This window comes from Amblyomma maculatum, chromosome 11 (assembly GCF_055883805.1).
Source record: "Amblyomma maculatum isolate TAMU_Amacu chromosome 11, ASM5588380v1, whole genome shotgun sequence".
Lineage (NCBI taxonomy): Eukaryota > Metazoa > Arthropoda > Arachnida > Ixodida > Ixodidae > Amblyomma > Amblyomma maculatum.
Window position 1 is genome coordinate 63240739 of NC_139354.1, and position 22236 is coordinate 63262974.

The 22236-nt window shown below is 43.7% G+C and overlaps 2 protein-coding genes across 3 annotated transcripts in view; both read right to left on the reverse strand.

The window, feature by feature from the left end:
* The window catches only part of LOC146173964 (uncharacterized), a 32238-nt gene that overhangs the window by 7506 nt on the left and 2496 nt on the right, over positions 1-22236 (reverse strand). The window contains exons 2-4 of one of the 2 annotated variants that reach the window (XR_014701711.1): positions 20989-21156; positions 13134-13298; positions 967-1185 (exon numbers count right to left, since the gene is read on the reverse strand). Coding sequence is in view for 1 of the 2 variants with exons in the window: in XM_084583334.1 (XP_084439460.1) it covers positions 13134-13298; positions 20989-21156 (333 nt within the window). In the remaining variant the exon portion in view is untranslated. Of the gene's footprint in view, positions 1-966; positions 1186-13133; positions 13299-20988; positions 21157-22236 lie in introns of those variants that run through there. The other variant, XM_084583334.1, reaches the window with a different exon arrangement.
* LOC146173965 (uncharacterized) lies at positions 7948-10019 on the reverse strand. The gene is made up of 4 exons (XM_084584247.1): positions 9073-10019; positions 8863-8998; positions 8558-8800; positions 7948-8358 (listed from the first exon to the last, which is right to left on the reverse strand). The coding sequence occupies exons 1-4, from the start codon at positions 10017-10019 to the stop codon at positions 7948-7950; spliced, it is 1737 nt and encodes a 578-aa protein (XP_084440373.1).

Here is a 22236-nt window from a genome sequence, read left to right on the forward strand (position 1 = left end):
AATAAAGTCGGTAAAAAGAAAATTGCCTATAGTAGGTCAATGTTTTACTTTATCCATCTATTGTTAGAAAACTTGCACAATGATAGTTATTGGTACTTGCACAACATGATGCCGACGTTCTCCGCAGTAGGCGCGCATCCTTCAAGTGATCGCTTTCTGTATATTTCTACTGTATTATGTATTTGTTCAATCAATTCCTGTTGCGCATTCTGCTGTCCTTGAGAAAATGTTTCTTAGATTCGATCTGTGATCAGGAATGCCAGGATAGCAATCGAAATATATAATTTACCATGTAATGAAAACTAAGATTTTATTTCTGTCCACATAAAGTCCTTGCACGATACTCTCAAATTTTCGAGGTGTAGAAGCAGCTTGGCCGCGCATGGAGATTTTCTTCATCGCAGGGACTACTCTACCTATTGGGTATGCAACAACCTACCACCCTACTGGGAGCGGCTAGACGCATTGTTGATTTTACCATTTATTTTACGTAAGTATCTTATTAAAATACCAGTTGTGAATGCACTCTAAGAGCCGGCACATAAACTCATGTATGCTAGAATTTTTACCGCTGAAAATATTTGAGCGAATTTTCATGGTATTGTTCATTACAGGAATAATGTAAGATATTACCGGTGATTGCACTACACAAATAAATGCCTACATTTCCCTCCGATCAGTATTTGTGGATCTCCAACTAAAGTGAAAAAAAAGGAGAACACAGTTGTGCATACACAACAGCGCGACAGACGTCCCGTCTGTCGCGCCGTTGTTTTGATCACCGTGCATACCAACTCGCCCAACAACTGGTATATAGGAGAACACATACATTCACATTTCGGAGTTTCTAGTGTGCTAAAAGTTTTTATTTATTTAAAAGCACTAGCAGACTTAGTGTGGGAGTGCAGTGGGCTTTTGGGGCTAGGACAGAAAACATTTTCCTGTGTGATGAGAAAACAGCTGACATTGGAGAGAAGAAAGCAATTTATTCACAGAAGGATGATGTATTTTGTTATCGCAACACTGCTGTTTTTTAGGAACCAAGCATGTTAACTTTAGCCGACCTTGTTCAAGGTCCGTTGAAAGCCGCACATTGCTGGAACAATATTCCTGGAACAAATATTTCTCAGAATGTTTGTTTTTATTTGACATATACCGCTGCCCGTTGTTTGACGCCTCATTGATCTGCAAGAGATGCACAACTTGCATAATTATTTCGGATGCCCGGCAGTGAGTTATATATAGATGTACAGTAGTTTGTGCCTTACAAAATGTTAACTACTGGATTTCTGCTTTCATGCTGAAGTAAGTTGTTTCTTGCAGTTCAACACCAAATTTTCGCGCATTTAAAATAAAGTAAAATAAAGGTTTTCAAATTTGCTTATTATTTCCAGGTCTTAACTTGAATCAGACATGACATTCACAGCCCCTTCTAGAATTAAAAGTAAGCGTTCCATTAAGCCAAACTTTAGAGATGCTTGCGATAGGAATAATGGCCCCCTTCTGCGTCTACCCTTTCATATATATCTTGTTCGTCGATCATGCAATGCACCACTTGCTTGAGCAATCAGCCAATAATGATTGAGTATTCTCGCAAGCATATTTATTATCATGCAGTTGCAAGATTTTATGTAATGCAAAGGACTCCTTGTCTTATCGAAAAGCCTCGCTTTATCCAGGTCATGTACGAGCGTGTCTGCTTAGCCAATGAATACTACACCTGGCTAGGGATCGGGGATTTCTGCTCAAGCCTCCGAGGATCAAAACCAACGCCCGAGTTACTATTTCAGGATCTTTCATGAGCCCTTGTGTGGTCGCTCAACCCAATTAATAAACAGTTCCTAGCCGTGTCACTGCCTGTTACCGCCAGCCGAAACCAGATGCAATTTTCACGGGACCTAGATATCACCGACACAACCTTTTCGCAGCACGAGGCTTTAACGCGAACATAACAGAAGAGTGTGAACAAAACTGGCGTAAAGTGTGAGTGAAATGAACAACATGGGCTTGTATAAAACATAGAACATATTTTTGCGCCTGTTAGACTCCGAAACATATAAAATCTGCCATAGGGCTAGCAAAAACAGGCTATGCGTACGATGGTGGAATGAGGATTTCATAAAAACTAAAGAAACATACGTACAGGATGCCTCCCTTTCCGATAACAACGCAATGCCCAACGAAAAATTAGACGTCCCGCTCACGGAAGGAGAGGTAGCGGTCGTCACTGACCGATATAATACAGTGGCGGCCACCACCCTGTGTTGGCGGAGTATAGAAGCTGCCGATAAAGTTGCTATAGCGTTAGCTTTCTTAGGAAAAGGAATAAAAACCACTAATAAGCGAGAGCAAATCTGCCAACCGCGATTATTGCAAGATAAGGTTTCTTGACGGCCAAAATGCTAGGCTAAAGAAAGTTGAACAGGAAAATTCAGGTAATTGGGACATCGACGTACACCGCCGTAACTGGGAATGAAAGGGCCTCAGCGTTGAATCAAGACTTCTACGACTGATAAGCTAAAATGTACTTAGACCACCGGGCTAGCGAAGAGCGCCTGCTAAATAAAAATAAATTATGCAGAATTATAGATTCAAATGGCAAGTGCCCCCACCACAAGCAAAACTCGATAAAAGATAGCCAATCGAGGGGAGACGACGACATCAAATTTATACGCACCCTCACCCGGTTATGGCAAATCACATGTTCCCCGAGGCCAGGGATGATGAATCCAAACAATGTGATGAAATAGGGACACTCCCAGTCTCTTGGGAATGCACAAAATAGATAGAAGAAACACGTAGGAGACTTCGCTGCATAGCTTGGATCCAGAGCTCGAGCTCCAAACCATCCAACTGCCGGGAGAAGCCGCCGGGACACAAGACTTCCCGGCAAGAATCTAAAGTGCTATCATGCCCCTTTACCGTAGGCCTGCGAGCCAGGGGCTCGGGGAACAAACCATTCAATGTTGGATAGGCTTTTTTATTCTATTACACATTGGCAGGTGCTAAGTTCGCAATTCACAACGAAACGATTGAAACAGACCGGAACTAATAAATCTGCATAGAATAAATAAAATACCATTAAAAAAGCGTAACAAGGCTAGGAAAAAGAACGGAACTTGCATGAAGGCTACTAATAACTGTCTCGCTGTAGGCATTGGTTTACAGGCCCATTGCCTGGAGTTTTTTCTTTATCCAGTGTGTCGTGTTCTATGGTGTGCTAAAAATAATAGTCGTTGATCGCTCCAATCCTTCTCTATAGATAGCTGTATGCCAGTTGCCATTTAGGCAAGGTTTAATGCTACTAAACTTAAGTAAACAAAAAGAAAGAATGTGACTCCTCCATGGCTGTCTGAGAACCTCAAGGACACCACATCCGAGTCTGGACTACACAAAAGTGTTGAGTGCATGAAAGGGGAGATCCTAGAAGAACGCCAGATGGAAAACCTTTATTGTGGAGGGAAAGGGAATGCAGGAGACTGGAAGGCGGCATGGCATTGGATTACGCAGTGTCGTGCATTTGCGAAGATATGTGCTGGTGATTGAAGTCAGTCAGGTGTGTGAAGAATAACCAGAAGTGAGATGTAGAAGAGAACCAGCAGCAGCAGAAGTCGAAAAAGCGAGAGCAGCCGAATCCGCCTGCCACAGGCGCGAAAATTGGTGCTGGGGACAAAAACATTTATTGCCTCTGAAAAGAGGGAGTTAGAACAGGACATCAGTCCCTAGAACTGGACATCAGTGACTTGCGCTACCGCCATTGCTCGTTTGACCATCGCTTTTTGGGCTTCCAGGTCGGGGCAGGCGAGTGGAGTCGCCTCCCACTCCTCACTGGTAGGGTTTGGTTAAATGTAAGGACAGGCATAAAGGGGCACGACAGCACAAAGTCGAAGAGCTCCGAAGACATTTCCCCACACTACGGACACTTCCAGGAGACGACTGTCACAGTGTTCCAGGGACGGTGCGCACATCATGGTGTTCTTGAGGAGACAGAGAAACAATGCGTCTCAATCTTTTACTTGGGTGTGGTTAAAATTAGAGATTGCTAAGGCCACCAGCATTGGAGGAATGCGAAAGAATTGCAGCCTCCTTCTTAATCGTCACCTCTCTTTGCTGCCCTTAGGACTAGGAGCGATGGCCTACCATTCAATCGTACACTTACACGAGTGCAGCAACGAACTTGTGCCAAAAAACGCCACGCGAGCAGTGCACGGCAAAGAATTCGCGTCAAGAAACGGAAATTTCTAATGTGCGTGCGCGAAATTACACACCAAATTAAAACACGAGCACTAGTCGAATGGCGTGATCCAAGAGCTAGCGGAGGCGACGCGCACCCTGCCACCTCTCCCATGGCGGGACAGTGTATCAAGACATTTCATGGCATTTGTTTTGCGTCCCCTCTCTTAACACACCGCCATCCTCTCCCATGACGTCATGCGTTGATATTATTCATAGGGCACGTGACCACTTTAATGTCTCCAATACTCTGATTGGCTTTTCGACGTTCAAATAATTCGATTGGCTCTAAATACATATTTACTTATCCCACATGCACCAAATATGAAAGCCAGGAAGATTTGTTTATCCTCTATCGCATGCAACTCCTTGCTGTTTTTCTAACTTGTTCCTGTGCAACATAACGTCTCGAAAAATTTCCGGTAACAAGCCACTCAGACATAGCCACTTAAGAATTACGCTGAAAACTTTTATGTTTATCTTGTTATATTCTTTCTTGAATATGTAGACTAGAACGGATTCCGCTTCTTCTCAGGAGGAGAGGAATGAGATTGCCCGGTTAGAAAGAGAGCGTGCGGCGGCGTCTGCTGCCTCTTTTCCTGCTAGGCCCGAGAGGGCTGGAGTGCAGACTATAAAGGGGAGGGATGGAATGAACTTCGCGCGTACGAGCAGTAGCTGAGAGTACAGGCAAAAGACCCAGCCCTGTCGGGAGTTATTAGACGCTCCTAGCGAGTCGCCTATAATTGTCTTAGAATCGAAGTGTGTTACCGCTAAAGCGAGTACGACCTCCTCTACTTATTTTTTTTATAAGTAGAGGAGGTCGTACTAAAATATTTAATAATATTTGGTATGTATCACGTGTTAGTTAAACTTAACGCCACCGTTTCATGAAGACTATAGCAAACAATTAGGCGACATCAGTCTGAACTCTTTGTATCTCAGTGTTCTTGATTCAAAACTCTGATGTAGGCCGATTTTTATTCCGAGAAGATTTTCGTACATTTTCCTAAAAGCTTTATGCGGAATAACAGGGCCTAAAATAACCCTACTGAGAACACAACAGAAAACCACCCCAAAACACGGTTGCGCCGAATATAGAGTATCGCTAGACATTAGGACATGGTGACAAAGGCAAAAAATAGACCTTTGCTGCAAGCTCTTACTGAACAGACTTTCTCGCTATTGTTGACATTTCCGCGTAAAAAAAAAATGAAAAAATTATGTACAATGTAAAGGAACAAAAAAAATTTGACCTCACTGCGCAATTCTAAATTCATGAGAAATAGGAAAACGATAAACTGCGCACGATAAATATATTAAGACAACTGTAAGACTTTATTCGATCGACAAAAGGCAAAAGGGCGAAAGTAGAGTTGTCTCCTCTACTGTCGTTCGGGAGTTTTTTCATCGTTCAAATAATGTCTCACAATTACGCCAACGACCATCTAACCAGCTTTATATGCTTAGTGTTAGGACAACTCTAATTTTGCCCTTTCCTTTTTCGCTTACGATATTGAAAAAGGAAGGAACAGCAACCTTCCTAGACCCCTCGTCCATTCATTGCAGCAAACGCTTATCCTTCCTGCATTCAGACGGGGCTAATAGTGTAATCGCTATATCCGCCTTTTTGGCTAAAATATACCGCAGGCATCCACATATCCTTCTCAGTTAATAAAAACGTAGCACTGGTTAAAGAAGAAATGAAACTACGAGCGAAAATTTTCGGCCGACAAAGACCCAGTTGAGAAAGATCTCTAGCGCGAGTAGGTTCGGGCCATTTTAATCGGTACATCGGTAGGACCAGGCTTGTTTTTTTTTTATTTTTTTTAAATAAAGAATTTGGACACAATCTGCATTTTGACAAAATGTTTTCCACTCCAATATGCTTATAAAGCTCATTGTTTTTCTTTTGCAGCACGTTTTCATAAAAGAAATATTTTTAGTGGACATTTCTTATCAAGAAAATGAGACAGCATCGCGTTGTGGATTAAGCGCAATTTTAGAATAAAGAAAATTGTCATTTGCACATCCCTTGGATTATTCGAAGGCAGAAATATGCAAAGAGCTTTCAAAGAACAGTGACAGAGACATAAATATAGCGTATACATAGCGCTGAAGGTATTTTAAAATTACCACGAAATTTATAATGTGATTCGGAGAAGTTCGTCTATATAATACTGCGTAGAGGGAAAAAGCGACATTAGCTATTGCGGTTGGTAAGTGTTGGCTTTAATGTTCTGAGAAATAATAGGCGGAACATATAAAATTATAGCGATGCTCCTGATGACGTTTGTTCTGTGCATATTGCCACGGGCAATATGATTAATCTACCCTTATCTTCGAGGCAGCCTTAGTCACTGCAACGCAGTGGAACAGAAGTTTTTGAGAATTCACCAATTATGTAGTAATCGTTCCTGACTACAAAGGCTTGCGGTGTACATGCTGATATATGGCCATCTGATGTACTCTTGATTATTTCTATGCGGATAGGAGTTCAGCGTACCGCACCCCATTGGGGAACACATTTTATGGTGCACTTGCGGTTTACGACACACTTTGTTGATGATAATACAACGTCACATATTTGGTAGACTTTAAATTGACGCTACTGTTAACGCACACTATTGACAATAAGAAACAAGAAGTTTTCGCATTTTTCAGGTGGTACGATGATCAAGTTCGCACAGGAGACAGAACCTAGAACAGTGGAACTTTGGCTTCGTAGAATCGGTGCTTTCTCACATGGTGTTGATCACTGTACATACAGTACACGTGTTTGCCCAGAATGAAGACATAGAAAGAATCCCAATACTGCGAACATAAAATCCGTTACCGCAAGCTTAGATGGTACCTAAGTTCAGGGAAGGGCGTGGGTATGAATTACCGAAGTTATCAACCTGCCTACCCTTCGCTTCCAACACGCCATAATTAGCTGGTGCAACTTTTGCGGCTGAAAGAGGCTCCAAGCTTTGTACGTAATCTTATACTTACCGACCTCTGAAGTAAGTGAAGTCACGTTTTAAATGTTTTAGCACGGCCGCTCAATGGGGAGGCGCACTTGGGTGCGGCCCGTCGCGTCTCCCGAAAGAGCCGTATTGCGCCTAGTTCTCATCGCCACCGCCGCGGCGCCACCGCTCCGGGACAAGTCCAGGCGGAGAATTGCGCGCAGCGGCCGTGCCTGTGCTTTCGTTTAGGAGTCCGCGCGAGCGGCGCTGGATCATTTTAGGATTTATGAGCTGCGTTTCACACATTATGGTGATGCCACGTGCAAATTTGTGATTGATAAGGTGATAGCGGCATGTCACCATGAAAGCGCTTTTCCAAGTTAGACATGGACCCGTTTACAACGAGAATCGAAGAAGCAGTGAGCCTCGCCGAGTGGGCACCCATTTAGTTACGGGCGTTTAAACCGCTGTAATAAAATATAACATATTACAATCTTGAACTCATGACAAAGTTTGGGGCCATTTATTCAGCGTGCACTTTGTGGAAACTCACAATTCAGGACGTAGCGTTCAGCATTATTGTTCAGCGTGTTCCTCCATTTTCGCTAGAAATAATATTGAAGTGAGAAGCACCACCTGAATATACTAGCTAACACAACCTTACAAAAGAAACAACACGAGACAACCAGTTCAACCAGACGCCCGAAGGTTAGGCAATTTTTTCTTTTTATTTTGAAGCCACATGACGCACAGAGGACACCCAAGCCTATTATAAACGAAGAACTTTCCTAGAAAGAGGTTTATGTGCAAGTATTATTTTTTCCACTGTCAGGTTTATATTTCCTGCCCAGTTGGTCAGCAGGGGTCGCATTAGTTTCGTTAAAAACGTTTTGCAGAGGTCCTTGGTGTGACTGCGGTCTCCTCTCTCGCAAATCAACTCCGGACATTGCACAAAATAGGGGAGAAGGGATAAAACCAACATGTTGCATAACTTGCTGCTTCTTCTCACCTCTGGGCACTTCATCACTTTGCTAACAAAGGTGCATGTAAGCTTGCACAAGGCAACTACCTCCATTTTTGGATACCTTAGGTGTCCATTGTCAAGATTCTTGATAATTCCATAAATTGCTTCAGTTGGCTTTGCTACCTGCAGCAGGGTTTTGCAGGAATCACAAGGCACCTGAAAACGAGCACAAACCTTTATCAAAGGATTGGGACAAATAAAAAAATAATGACACTCTAAAGTAAGCACTCGAATACTTTTAAACTTTTGTTAAATATAAATAATAAAGACCCCCCTCCCCCCAGGGCAAGCACTGAAAACAACCAAATTAAAAAAAAAAAGAATGTTTCATGCAATTTTGTAAAAATGTTCATACCTTCTCTTCACATGCACGTGCAAGGTAACCAGCCAAGTATGCGATCGGTGCTGACTCTATATCTGCTGCTGGTTCACACCACACATGAATGTATCCAAGCTCTCTCGAAAACTCTCTCGCAGCAGAGGTGATGGCAGCGGGCAAGGTACGACTTTCGTAATCTTTAATGCCAAATTTTATAGCTGCCTTCGCCTCAGAGTTAATAGGTGCATTTGCGGACTTTGATGCTTGCAAGATGCCAACCTGCACAAAGCATGGCAAAATTTGTATTATCTCCGTTGATTTTCGTTTGTCGCTAATGGTACCTTCAGTATTTTCTCTGAAGTGAAAACTGCAGCCCTTGCGTCAACTCTGTCGTTCCCGCCATTGAATTGCCTTAGGCTGCTAAAAAGCGATTCTACAGGATCGCTGTTCAGGGCCTGCGTTAGGACGTATCGGAAGCTGAAAATAGGAGATTCGGTCAGATGCAATGCACTAGTAAGGCGCACAGAAGACATTATTGTAAAGATACTTACTTGACGTGATCAAGCAGGTACTCAATTAGCGCCACTGTTGATCTAGTTGTCATGATTGTTGCTTCGTACGCTTCCTTGGTTAGTCTTTGCTTCGACGTGCCTCCTTGAACCTGAATGTCTTCGATATAGCAAACAAAGTCCAACTCTAACCAAGAGAGCCGCTCGTCATCTGACAGATAGAATGGCTCCTCTTGGTGCTTCCATGCCTTCACTGATGCAATGTTGTGCAAGGCATACCATTTCGATATCATTTGCATAAACGTGATTGTGGCGGAACTATCTTGAAACTCACACGCTTCAGGGTCGCACTGAGGGTTGCTCTGGAGGAACTGAAGTGTGGCTATCACAGGTGGGGAAAATATATCTACTGCCCTGCGCACCTTCATTTTTTCAAGGTTGCTTGGCTCAACATGAGCCCGCGTGAGGAACTTTACAGGTTTAACTAGAAGTTGGGATTGTATGTCAAAAATCTTCTTCAAGTAATATCCACCTCGAATGGCCTGCCCCTCATCCATCATTTCTCTTTCCAGAAAGTTCGTGCGGAGATTTTTTATCAAGTGGTTTGGGTCAAACGCCAAAAAAAGGGGGTCACTTCTGAAAGGGTGAGGCACCGCATGTACAAGTGCACCTTCCTCTGAAAGGCTCTTGAAAAAGGCAACGTTAGTTTGATGGTTGTCCGCAACAATTCTTGCGATGCGAAAGCCAACCTCTTCGACTGACTGCATGACTTCCATGGCCATTGAATGAAGCTTATCATTCTTAAGGCAGCGGGTGAAAAAATAACCCACTGGTATGATGTAAGATGTTGATAAGCCTCTCAAAACAAAACACAACAGACGGTTTGCCACCTGAGGGATTGTTGTTGAGAGCTCTGCAGAGCCGATGTCTACGAGGCCGAACACTTTGTCGACTTGCCAGTCATATATGACCTTTTGAGCTATAGACATCTCATCAACAATTAATGAACAGTAGGCCTCTTGCGGCACACTCAAGTTTTCGTATTCCACACGAAGGCGTTCTTTGATGAGAGATGTCACACCAACTTCTTCTGTTGACTGACCAACATATTTCTGCAGAGTGGTACGGCACGGCAGCTTAAAAAGACCTCTTGATCGGACGTGCTCGTAGCCTTTGCTTGAGCATGCTTTCCAAAGTATGCACTCTCTCAGAACATGCTCACTGTACACAGTTTTTTTCATGCAACAGTTGGTCACTTGATTTCTGATGAAGAGAGCTGTTTTTTCACCTGCTTCGGCTGATTTTAGTAACTTCATGAAGTCCTGAACCGCCTTGTTTTCTTCATAACCTTGCAAGCGCTCTTTCAATTTGTCGTGCTCGGCTTGCAGTTTTTGCAGCGCTTTTGCTTGGCGAGCGATTTTTGATTTCAGCCTGTTCTCGGCCTTCTTTGCATCGTCCAACACGCTCGCGAGATCGAATGCAGTCTGACAAGCCTCATCAACCAGCAGAGCATTTTTGCTACAGATTTCCAACTCAGACTGGCATGCATCCTCCACCAACACGTTACTTTTGATGTTCACTTGCGTGCTTACTTCAGGAGCAACATCGTGGTAGCAATCAGAAAGACAAGACCCACTCACATTTGGATCCTCTCTGGAATCATCACGCTCAGCTGGAGTTCTCCGAACTGTGCCATCAGCAGACCGGTCAACTCGAGGTCTCTTTGTTCTTTGCGAACTTGTTGGTTGCATGTAATGTGGGTAGTTCGCGAATACGGAGGGGACGGCTGATGGAAGCAGGATCTTCAGTTTTGTGTTCTTCCTGTAGTCGTCGTCTGTGAAGTGCAGTGAGCATACCAGTGACCTGTCATTCGGCTCCCACTGGCTTCCTTTTCCGGCCGAGCCCTCCCGAGATATGTTTTTCAGCCATGCTGCTCGACGTTGTAAATCGCACGGGAACTCGTGGTAACCGATATTCGGATCTTTCCTTGAGTTCGTGGTGCATAGCGGCACACAGCAGTTGCGTGGCATAGTGACGCATGCGTTTAGGACGCTGTTGACACAGGCATCGATGACATGCACGCAGAACTAGCAGAACCACGCAGGCATGCTGAGCAGCAACAACTAAAACACGCGCCAAAACAGCGAGCGAAGTCCTTTCCGCGTCGTCTGGCCGTCCGTGCCGGCGGTAGCCGGCGGCGCCTCGTCCCGGAGTGGTGGCGCCCCCACGAAGAATGACGGCGGAAACTGTAACTTCTCCCAATACGCGCTTCCCCAGCCATTGCGGCGCGACGCGACGGGCCGCACCAAGTGCGCCTCCATTGAGCGGCCGTGGTTTTAGAGTGTTTGCTCTCATATTAAATATTCCATAATAGACCACTACGGATATCAGTACTTCCGGCAAAGCTCATAGCACCTGCGAGATAATTTTGCGTCTGCCTACTCAATTATTTCAGTTCTTGTGATCTTCTTTCTTACATATAGTAGTGCACTGTCAACAGAAATGTGTCCTGTCATGTAAACTGTAAATATTATATTTGTACGTTTTAAAATTTAGGCAATAGCAGCAAGATTATAGAACCTCTTGGAAACATACACTGCATTCTGAATACGCGAAATCACGCGCACAACGTAGATAATACGGTAGGGTATATACCGGGTGTCCCAGCTAACATGAACCAAGGGTTACAAAATAATATATTTGAGGTAGGTCAGTGAAACCAGTTGCATACAACTACCAGCCTGCTTGCGCACTACAGGCAATTTTTTGTTTTGCAATTACTCAATTAGCTAATCATGTTAATTTATCTGATTTATTAAATACCGACTTTAGACTAAACATGCAAATTGGAAAGTTGTAGAGCACCTTTCGAAACCCCCATTTCATTAATTGCGATAAAGAAAGTCTCACGTGTATCTTTTTTTCCGGGCTCAGAAGAAAGCCCGCGAAATACAAATAATACCACGTGACTAGTGCATTTGTGCGCCGCGATTGTGGTGCTCTCAGTCGTGGTTTGAGCGAACGAAATCAGCTGCGGCCGTGACCCGATGGTCCCGTTGCAGCGGCAGGCAGAAATTTTGGCGATGGTTGGAGCGAGCTCGAGCTCGCCCGTTGTCACCGCGATCTTGGCCAGGCCTGTGCACCGCAGCAGTCTACATCACAACAGGCGGATGACGATAAAGAACCGGCAAATGAAGGTGCAGCGCTAATTTTAGTCGAGTCACATGATGTCATCTCACCCCTTTACCCAAGCCTGTATGCACAGATTCAGTGGCTGATACCTTATCGCTCATCCGTTTGCCGTAAAGTTCGCTGATGGGAGAGAAGGAGGGTTTGTTAGAATCCCGGTGGTGTCGGCTCGCCGCTCTGGGTGCTACTTGCACCATCACGTAGGCCGGCTGTCGGACGCAGGCGAAGAAGCCATCGCAGGCATATCGGCCTGCCGCTTTAACGGGGCAAAGGAGACACGGCCGCAGCTAATTTCGTTCTCTCAAACCACGACTGAGAGCACCACAATCGCGGCGCACAAATGCACTAGTCACGTGGTATTATTTGTATTTCGCGGGCTTTCTTCTGAGCCCAGAAAAAAAGATACACGTGAGACTTTCTTTATCGCAATTAATGGAATGGGGGTTTCTGAAGGTGCTCTACAAGTTTCCAATTCACATGTTTGGTCTAAAGTCGATATTTAATCAATTAGAAAAATTAACATAATTAGCTAATTAAGTAATTGCAAAACAAAAAATCGCCTGTAGTACGCAAGGAGGCTGGCAGTTGAATGCAATTGGTTTCACTGACCTACCTCAAATGTATTATTTTGTATCCCTTGGTTCAAGTTAGTTGGGACACCCGGTATATCTCAATACATCATCGCTTTCCTATTAATTTTGCCGCCACTCTAACGTTTTCATGCAGTCGTGGTTCGGTAAATGGAAAAAAGGGCTTCTTGTGGTTGAGCGTGGTCTTGTGGATGCTCAGGCAACACGTAAGAACGTCAACAACTACTCAGCAGAATTGTAATTTCTACTCTCAACTTGAGAGGTAACATTACTGGGATAGCAACGTTTTATAGCACACCAAAGACGGCTGTTCTTTCTACTCACGTTTTTTACAAGTCTCTTCGCACTCCTCTCTCCTCAGAAAGTTATTGCCTTTCCTAGTGCAGCTTGTGTCAGGGAGGCATCTCCCGATGGATGGGTCGTAGAAGAAAACAATATAGGGAGAGAAATTGCATGTTGATTTCGGCCGTGTTGCTCGGCAGACATTTACTAAAATAAGAGAAATAAAAACGGAATAACTATTTGGCACGCCTGCACAACTTAATGCAATGACCTAAAAACAAGGACAACTGCCCAAGCATCACATCTCCTGAAAACGAACGCCTGCAGAAGCAGACACTAAGACGGCAAATTCATCTTCTAGACTGTATACGCGCCACCGAAATGTGGCTGCAGAACCTCCCGACTGGCTCTGAAGGATAGAGTCTTTGTTGTAGTGGCGGTAGTTTTAGGTCACTACGCCAGGCTATCGTTGATCATGATGCCCATATATGTAGACATAGAGATATCATGGCATCATAACATTCTAAGATTAACAAAACGGCGAAACATCTGTCGACTTCTATTACTTAATAAAAATAGTTCACTAGACATTCTATATTGCGTTCATCAAGCTACTAGAAGATAATCAAGGAATACTACACAACAAACGCCAACTCCAACGTTTGCAAAAACAAGCTCTTATGAGAACAGTTTTTCTCTAAAACTGTGATGGAAAAAAAACAAACTGCCCCCAATTATTTTCGAGGCAAACGACGTCCTGAGGACAGCAAAAAAAGACGAAGGAGATTTGAGTTGCACTGTGCTATTGAGATTCGTATTATTTTTTAAGATGACCAGAGCTGATATCGTACCCTTAGTTTTTGTCTTTTTCGTATATAGTTGCTTTATAGTGTTCATTTTATTGGCTGTAATGTTCCTCCTGCTAGGTCCAAACCATTGACTTATAGTTTGATAAATAAATATATCAATAAACTGTAGCCATGAGCTCCTCTTGTTGTGATTTGGGTTTCTTTTCGTCAAATATTCTGGGTCAAAACCATTCAATAAAAACAGAAGCACAGTATGGAGTAATGTTAGCGCGGTAGGCTTGGAATCGGAGAGTAGTTGCTGGATTTGTGGTAGTGGCAGACATTTTTGTTCATAATTTCCTAGTGCGAACATCGTCGGCGAATAGACCTAACCGGCGAACAAGTCCAACGAAAGCATCGGAAAGTCACCAAGAGCCTAACAAGTCTTTTGCATTAACAACCAGTCAGACTTGGCAGTAATTGAATTACACTAATTAAATTACTGTAAATAAATATTTTTAGTATTTTGTAATGTAATAAATTACTTTTTCGATTTGGTATTTTAGCAATATAATAAATTATTTTGTAGTAATTTTAAAGCGAAACTAATTAATTACCTTGAAATTACTTTTACTAAAGTGCGCCACCACTCTTTCAATAGACAACAATGTAGAGGGCCGCGAAGTCAGGAATGACGTGCGGCAAGCCGAAGCCAGTGTGATGGTTCGGCAAAAGGAGACAGAATTTAGCAGGACAATGCATCTGAGACCTCGTGTGCTGCAGGGTCACTTAGTGCAGCTATCCCATGGCAACCAATCACCAAGCAGCAGGATACAAGGCGTAAATGGAATGCCGAAGGGAGAGATGGTGCAAGAAGGCTGGTTTAAAACTAGTTGGGAGCGCGGTACAGTGGCACAACCTGTTGCGTCGGCAAGGGCACTGTGGTGCCCGGATACACTCGTCACCACGGGTCGAGCGAAGGTTGGGTTGGGGGAGATAGGCGTTAAGCTCCATGGCGTGATCCGCCGTGGCTTGAGCATTACTGAGCAGCGAGCGCAAGGGGCCGACGTCGATGTTTCGGGATTGCGGAAGCAATAAATAACCTAGCTTCTTCGGACCCTTCAAATAGCGGAGACATCTCCGGGCTAGCAAAACGCTGGTTTCTCCGGCCATTTCACGATAGTTCGACCGTGCTTCTGCTTTTGTTGTTGTTATTGCTTTTGTTTTAGCTGTTGTCTTGTTTTTGTAATGTCAAGTGCTGTAGGAAATATTGAAGGGATAGCTCTCTGGGACGGAATTTGGAGGGAAGACGAAGGAATCTGGGTTCTTCGCGTCTGGAGAACAAGTTGTTCTTTTGTTTACTAGCTTTGCTTACAATTTGCATACATGTAAACTAAAAAGCAATTTAAGAGTAATGGAATTACTGAGTAGAAGTAACTGGGATGTAAATTTATTACTTTTTGGGAGCAGTAATGACTAATGTCATTTGATTATTTTTCTGAGAATTTCAGCAAAGCAACTATATTTTAATTCATTTTGAAAAGTAATTTTGTCATGTATGCAACAAGTATTGCAGGTCATTGCGCATTAAGAACTTCGAGTAATACAAGCTTCCTACTGCCGCATAAGCTCGAACAATAAGGCGTCCACATAGCTAATAGAAAACGTCGAGTACATATTAATTTACTTCTACCGCACGGGGATGGTGCAGTAGTTCGGGTTATCGACTGCTGTGCCCAAGGATGTCGGAATAAATCCCGGCCTCGGCTACCGCTTTTGAGGGTCGACGAAAAGATAGGCACCCGGGTACTCTCCGATATCAGTGCCCGTTAAAGTATCCCAGGTGTCGACATTTTCGGAGCCCTCCTTTACTGCGTCTGTCATAACCTGAGTCGCTTTGGGACCTTAAACCATAAAGCCAAACCCAAACCTCTTTAGTTCAACTAATGTTGAAGCGACACCAGCGTCTTGGGTATGAGGGAAACAAAATTGATGCGATTAAAGTAGTTTTTTCTTCCATTTCATATCGAATTACACACATTGATTACAAGTGTCACGAAACATCACTTGTGAAATACCACTACTGTGAAAGGTCATCCAATATTAGATACATTTCGCAGCTTCATCTAGCCTGAAGAACATACCTGCATGACCAAGAGGAATCATGCGCATTGCCTAGTATCCCAGGAACAGGTTGTTGTGGGTACGATTGCCATAAAAGCTTGCACCGAAATAAGAAGGTTCCAGAAATTCGGCTCTGATAAGCGGTCTTTTGGCGTCACACACAAGCCACTGAGTATCCCGTGTCGTGTCCGGTATGCCACCTGCCATCTATCATCTGTCAGGTCATGCTCCTGAGAAGATTACGATTTGGTCCTGTCATTGTAAGAGGTTATAAGTAAAAACTAAGTAATAAAAATAGATTTATTTGACGCTTCGATCCAAGCTGGAAGGGCGGGCTACAATTGATGCGTTGAATGAACCGTTTTTATACTTATGAGTCCTTACTATACAAGAAGTCTTATCTAATGCAATCTAGATTTCACAACCTGAAATATTAACACCGAATGGAACAAACTGAAGTTTTTTGAGAGTCCTAATTTCTTGCTTGCTGCAGTTTTTGTTCTTAAATAAGAAATAATTATTAGATACGTATTTTTAGAGTGACTGAAACGCAGAAAGTAAAGTTGGGGATTATCCTGAGATAAAAAGCTCTCCCATATGCTTGCACGCACCTTTTTTACCCGCGAGAAAGTCTAGATAATAGAAAAAAATCTATATGACACGCGCATATCTTCAAAGTCACAAGACATGCCTTGGAGTGCTGATAACTGTGTCTAAGATTAGCGGCAGCACTATAGACACTCTCTTATTTGCGCTCAAAATATTTGAAATAGATGAAGTATAAACGAGAAAAAAAGTAAATATTGCCACGTGCCTAGCGCCGCGCGACAGCCGTGTTTGGTGCCGACGACAACGAAGCGGTGGTTGGCACGAGCGGCGCGCTGGTGCTGGACGCTGTGACTCTGTGTTCGAAACGACAAGCCGACCTCATTTCTCGGGTCCTTGGCTACGTGGTACTTTCACGGCTCCCTCTGACTTCAGTCGTGACACTGGTGGAGGTGCTGGGTAGCAGGGCTGGGCTGCGTGTGACATCAGCATAAGTCATCCGCTCGGTGGGGCCCGGGGGTGGTGGTGGAACGACTGTACTTGTTGGTGGCGTGAGTGCATTCTGGACCTCTTCGCGGATGATGCTGGCCAGGGAAGCTGCGCCAGGAGCTCCATAAACTTTCTGGAGCTCCTCGCGAACCACGGTGCGAATGAGGTCGCGAAGGGAGCTCATATCTGCCCCGGGATTGTAGTCGGTTCGGTCAGACGGCGGTAGTGTGGATATGGAATTCAGCGGCCGACCGTACTGGCTGCATCGCTGCTGTAACAGTTTCTCCATGGTCACAGCTTCAGCCAGAAACGCCGCGACGGTGGTGGGCGGGTTCCGCACGAGGCCGGAAAAAAGCTGTTCTTTGACGCCGTGCATCAGGTGCCGAACCTTCTTCTCCTCACTCATGGACGGGTCGGCGCGATGGCAAAGGCGCATGACGTCTTCAACGTACATTGCGACCCCCTCGTTTTGACGCTGAACACGAGAGGTCAGGGCACGCTCGGCATTCTCTCGGCGGTCACTGTTGGCGTACGTACCGAGGAGCTGACTTCGGAAGGCCGGCCACGTAGAGAATGTGGCCTCGCGGTTCTCGAACCATGTCCGAGCAGCGTCTTCAAGGCTGAAGTAGACGTTCCGCATTTTCGCAGCGTCGTCCCAGCCGTTAAACGTCGCGACCCTTTCATAGTGAGCTAGCCAGTCGTCGGCGTCTTCAAACTGCTCACCGTGAAATGGTTTAGGGGTACGTGGGGTCTGAAGGATGAGACAGGACGAAGGGGTGGAAGGGACAGTCATGGTACGGGCGGGCGGTGTCGTTGCCACAGCCAGAGTCTCTTCGTCAAGAGGGAAGGCCTCGGGGGACAAGCCTCGGAGCCGTCGGCTGGTGCGATGAACCGGAGTGGTCACGAGAGGCGGCCGCGTAGGGTCGTCCGCAGGAGAAGGGATCATCGATCGCACCTCCACCAGTGTCTTTCTTTTCTCCTCTCACCTTGTCATCGGGACGATGTTTTCTTTCACGGGGGGGGGGGGGGGGGGGGATAATGCCACGTGCCTAGCGCCGCGCGACAGCCGTGTTTGGTGCCGACGACAACGAAGCGGTGGTTGGCACGAGCGGCGCGCTGGTGCTGGACGCTGTGACTCTGTGTTCGAAACGACAAGCCGACCTCATTTCTCGGGTCCTTGGCTACGTGGTACTTTCACGGCTCCCTCTGACTTCAGTCGTGACAATATAAATGTTTTACGTTGAAACAATTGGACGCCCGCAATAAAAGTTTATAGGGCAACAGGTATGACGTAAAACAAAGAATGTAGGAATAAATATTATGAAAAAATAACAACATGATGCAAATAAAAGATTGGAAACAAGAAAACTGTACCTACATTGTCCCTGTTGTAAAGAGAAAATTGTCTATAGATAGAGACAAGCAAAACACAGATAAGAATGTTTCACCCAGCCCGACTTGAAATGTCAATGGGCGCAATTTATTGCAACGAGAAAAAAAAAGTTTAAGTTGCGCAAATCTATTTCACGCACAGCACGACGAAAAAGTAGTCATTGGACCAACCGCTAGCGAACCTCCGCAGGAGATTTAGAGCCTGCGTTAGTATTTGCACCTTGCAATCAAAGGATATAAGTTAAAACATCTTATCACCGCCAAATATTCAAATAAATGATGATACTTGGTCTAAATTTATGTACGTTTTAGAAGCATATGTTTTTTAAGGTTCAAACAACATCAATTTATGAGCACCCATTGCCCCAGAGCAACGCCTCAAGAGCTTTGTAAGCGCTGATGTCCATGCGATGTCGGCTTCGGGCATGCTATGCATCCAGAAGCCATCATCCAGTAGAGTTTAAACATTTAATAGTGACCTAATATATTTAAATGTTATCAATTCGAAACATTTATTCGGTATTGGAAGAGCACAATGTTTCTAAAGACAGTTATGTTGGTACATTTTATCAAAACAACAAAACGATGTTTGCTGTTTCAAAGCGGGCCTCATGTTAGTATGTTTAGCTATATTGTTGTTGTGACTCGTCTTTTTTTTTGAAATTTTGTAGTTCGATAACTATAATGCCGTGAAAGCTCTTTCCCTTCTTTGGGTGCTTCACCGCGAAAGATAAATGCTCTAAATTTACGCGTTTGTCTGTGAACAATATTTCCAATGTTGAAAAAAAAAAATGAAATACTTCTACGCGGCACTGTCTGCTCCTATTGAAATGTTAACTGTTGACTTTTCACTTGGTGGGGAACATGTCGAAGGCAGTAGACGAAGGGACTATCGTGAAATAGGAAAGAAATATTTATTGTGCTGACTTCATTACCACCCCCCCTCCCCCTCCTAAAAAATATGAACTATCCGCCTACGAGGCAGCAATAGCATCCAGCCTGCTCAAAATTTCCGACTTATGAGTGCCTATTGCATCTGGCACTAATCAATTTAAATTCAGTGAACGTATATGTAGGTAAACTGGCTTAAGCAAAATGTACCTCTCTATAACATTGTGGGAGCAGTCGAATCTTTGCGCGATCATTCCAAAAAATCTCGCTGTATCTTGCGCCACAAAGAATGTAATAATGCCGCTTCTCGGCGGCTCTGAGGAAAAGAGATCACAGCACAAGATCTTTATGAGTGCCACAAGACAAATAATGAAGCAAAAGCTGCATCCACTAGTAGTTTTAACGTGGTCAGTGTTATATAAACGCCATTGCCACCGACCCGTCCACGCAATGAAGCCATCACCAGCGCCACCAAGTCAACCTTAGTTTGTGGCACTTTCCTTTGATATGCAGCCTCGTCGGCCTCAATGATGTTTTGAATACAGTGGCCATGTTTTAACGAAGAATTGATAATTATTACGTGCTAGTGGTTAATGGGGACACTATATAAGCTGCGATAAATCGCGGCAGTATAATCTGCTAAACAAAAACTCGCGGCCTTTTACTGAGCAATGTACGTAATTACAACCTCCAATATAGATGTGGAAATGCCCTTAAAAGCAGCCCGGATTTATTATTGGCAAGTGTCTGAAATTTGCGACATATTTGTAGCAACACGCTTGAAGCTCGCCAAGACGCAGCTAATATGGATTGAGGTTGAAATGAATCACCTCTGAAAATAATTTGTTTATAGCTGGAATTATAATTCAACAAAAATAGTTTTTTTTTTGACGGCGCACAAAAAAAAATATTGTCAGCCTATTGCGCCCAAGCTAAAATTGTTCTTGCTTTATAGGTCGTTAAATAAAAATTATGTAGTTATGGTGGTCATGTTATAAGTTTGAAAAAGATTTCAGAACATTGATTTCATTTGCAATGTTGGTATAAAAGAAAATTTGGCACAAATACGCATAAGGCACAAGTCTTGCATATCACCCAAATAAACTATGTTGTCTCTGGGCGCAGCGGGAAAACGTGGTTGTAGGAGCCAAAATTTCATATAGCGACATTCACTAGTGTACGAGTTTTATCTATTCGAGATTGAGTTTTAGCTATTCGAGTACATCTCAAGGTGGCACGTTTACTACACGCGGCCGAAAGGCCTTAAGGCACAATGGTTGTGGCCTAGATTTATAAGTATCCGCCTCGTATGGAGTAGGCGCAGGGCTTGATGCCCGAGTGGAAATTAATAACAAATATTAGGTGTCGCTCCAATCCCACCGGTGATATAAATATCAGCTTTCCTCAGACCCGGTTTTTGACTCAGCTGGAAAGGATTATTCGGCAAATTGGTCTATCATTCCCCTCCCCCCCCGTAATCAAAACAATAGATGCCTTTTGTTGTGGCACTTTTGTCAAACAAACCTGCCCTTCCGCTGAAGAAATTCATCATGATCAGCATTAAAATACCTAAAACCACCTTGTGATATGTGCTTTGGCTAAAATGCACCAATCATTACGCGACAGGATGAACCCAGTCGATCATAAAGAGCAAACTCCGCGCTTACCACTCCTGCAGGTGAAGTCACAAGCTGTTCGGAACTTGAAACCGCCAGTATTTATGCAATATGGGACGCATTGTCTGGTTTCGGGGTGGAAGAAATATCTGATATTTTGGTAGCATGACTTTGGATTGACTAAGAAGCGTTGTCGTGGCCGAGAAAAGCAGCGAGGATCTGAAGGAAAACAAAAATAAATACTGGTCATAAAAAGACGGTGTGGAAACCGTGAAATCTACACAAGTGAATTTATCGTGTGAGAAAGTTCAACAAAATTGTAGTCGAAATGATGAGAAATAAAAGGCAACTATTTTAATGCATCAGTAGGATGCCTTGTGTGTTAAGCAATATATTCAGGAACTGGGCCTGCGCTATACGGTAATTTTATTATTTCTAAAATCAAAGACGATACGCCACATTCAAATTTTTTACCGTTACATCACACTTTAGTGGGTTGAGGGTGGTTCTAATCCGTAAAGACGTTTAAAGCATTAAACCATAAAAGGAAAGGCTGTAATGCATGCTAATAAATTCTCACGGAAGAAAGTAATCATTTGTAATATATGCTGTAAGGAATTTCAATAAATACATACTAAGCATATGCGAAATGTGTTAAAATATACAAGAACATAAATGGCTGGACAGGTTGCGTGAAAGAGTACAGCAACAAAGAAAACTTTCATAATTGAGTTTAAAAAGTAATATTTTTATGTTGGTGCACACTATGATAGTAAAACATGTACTAGTAGATTTTACCGATTTGTTAACTTTGTTGGCACCTTCCTGAAGTATGACAAGCCATTTATCGCGTCATTATTTGTTGCTCAATGAAAAGCTTTGGAATGAATGCTTTTCAGGACTCTCTCGAGCTTTTTGAGATTTTAACTTGAGAGAATACACCTTGCTAAAATATTTTTGTTTTAAAAGAGCCACTTTCTACTATATTACAATTAATCTAGTAGGTCACACAAGCTCTAGTGTCACTATTGATTCTGAAGCTCACGAAATATAGGTTTAGGGCAGCTGCACCAGTTAGCATATAAAACGCCACATTGGTGTCTGGCGTCCGGCCCCGTTGTCAGTTCAACAATTCGCGATAATAACCACTGAAGAACTGGCCTAACCGCTACCATAAGAGGAGTTCGTAGGCTGGTTTAGAGGAAGTAGGCCTGAAGGCTACCTTCACTATAGGAATACGGTCACAACAGCAGCATTTTTGGGAAACCGTGACATTGACGCACGAGGCAATGAAAATAA

Coding starts and splice junctions, on each gene's coding strand:
- LOC146173965 (XM_084584247.1), bottom strand. CDS start 10,019: ATGTCTATAGCTCAAAAGGTCATATATGACTGGCAAGTCGACAAAGTG. Junction 8,999..9,072: donor TACCTGCTTGATCACGTCAA/GTAAGTATCTTT, acceptor TCCTATTTTCAG/CTTCCGATACGTCCTAACGC. Junction 8,359..8,557: donor CACGTGCATGTGAAGAGAAG/GTATGAACATTT, acceptor GCTCGTTTTCAG/GTGCCTTGTGATTCCTGCAA.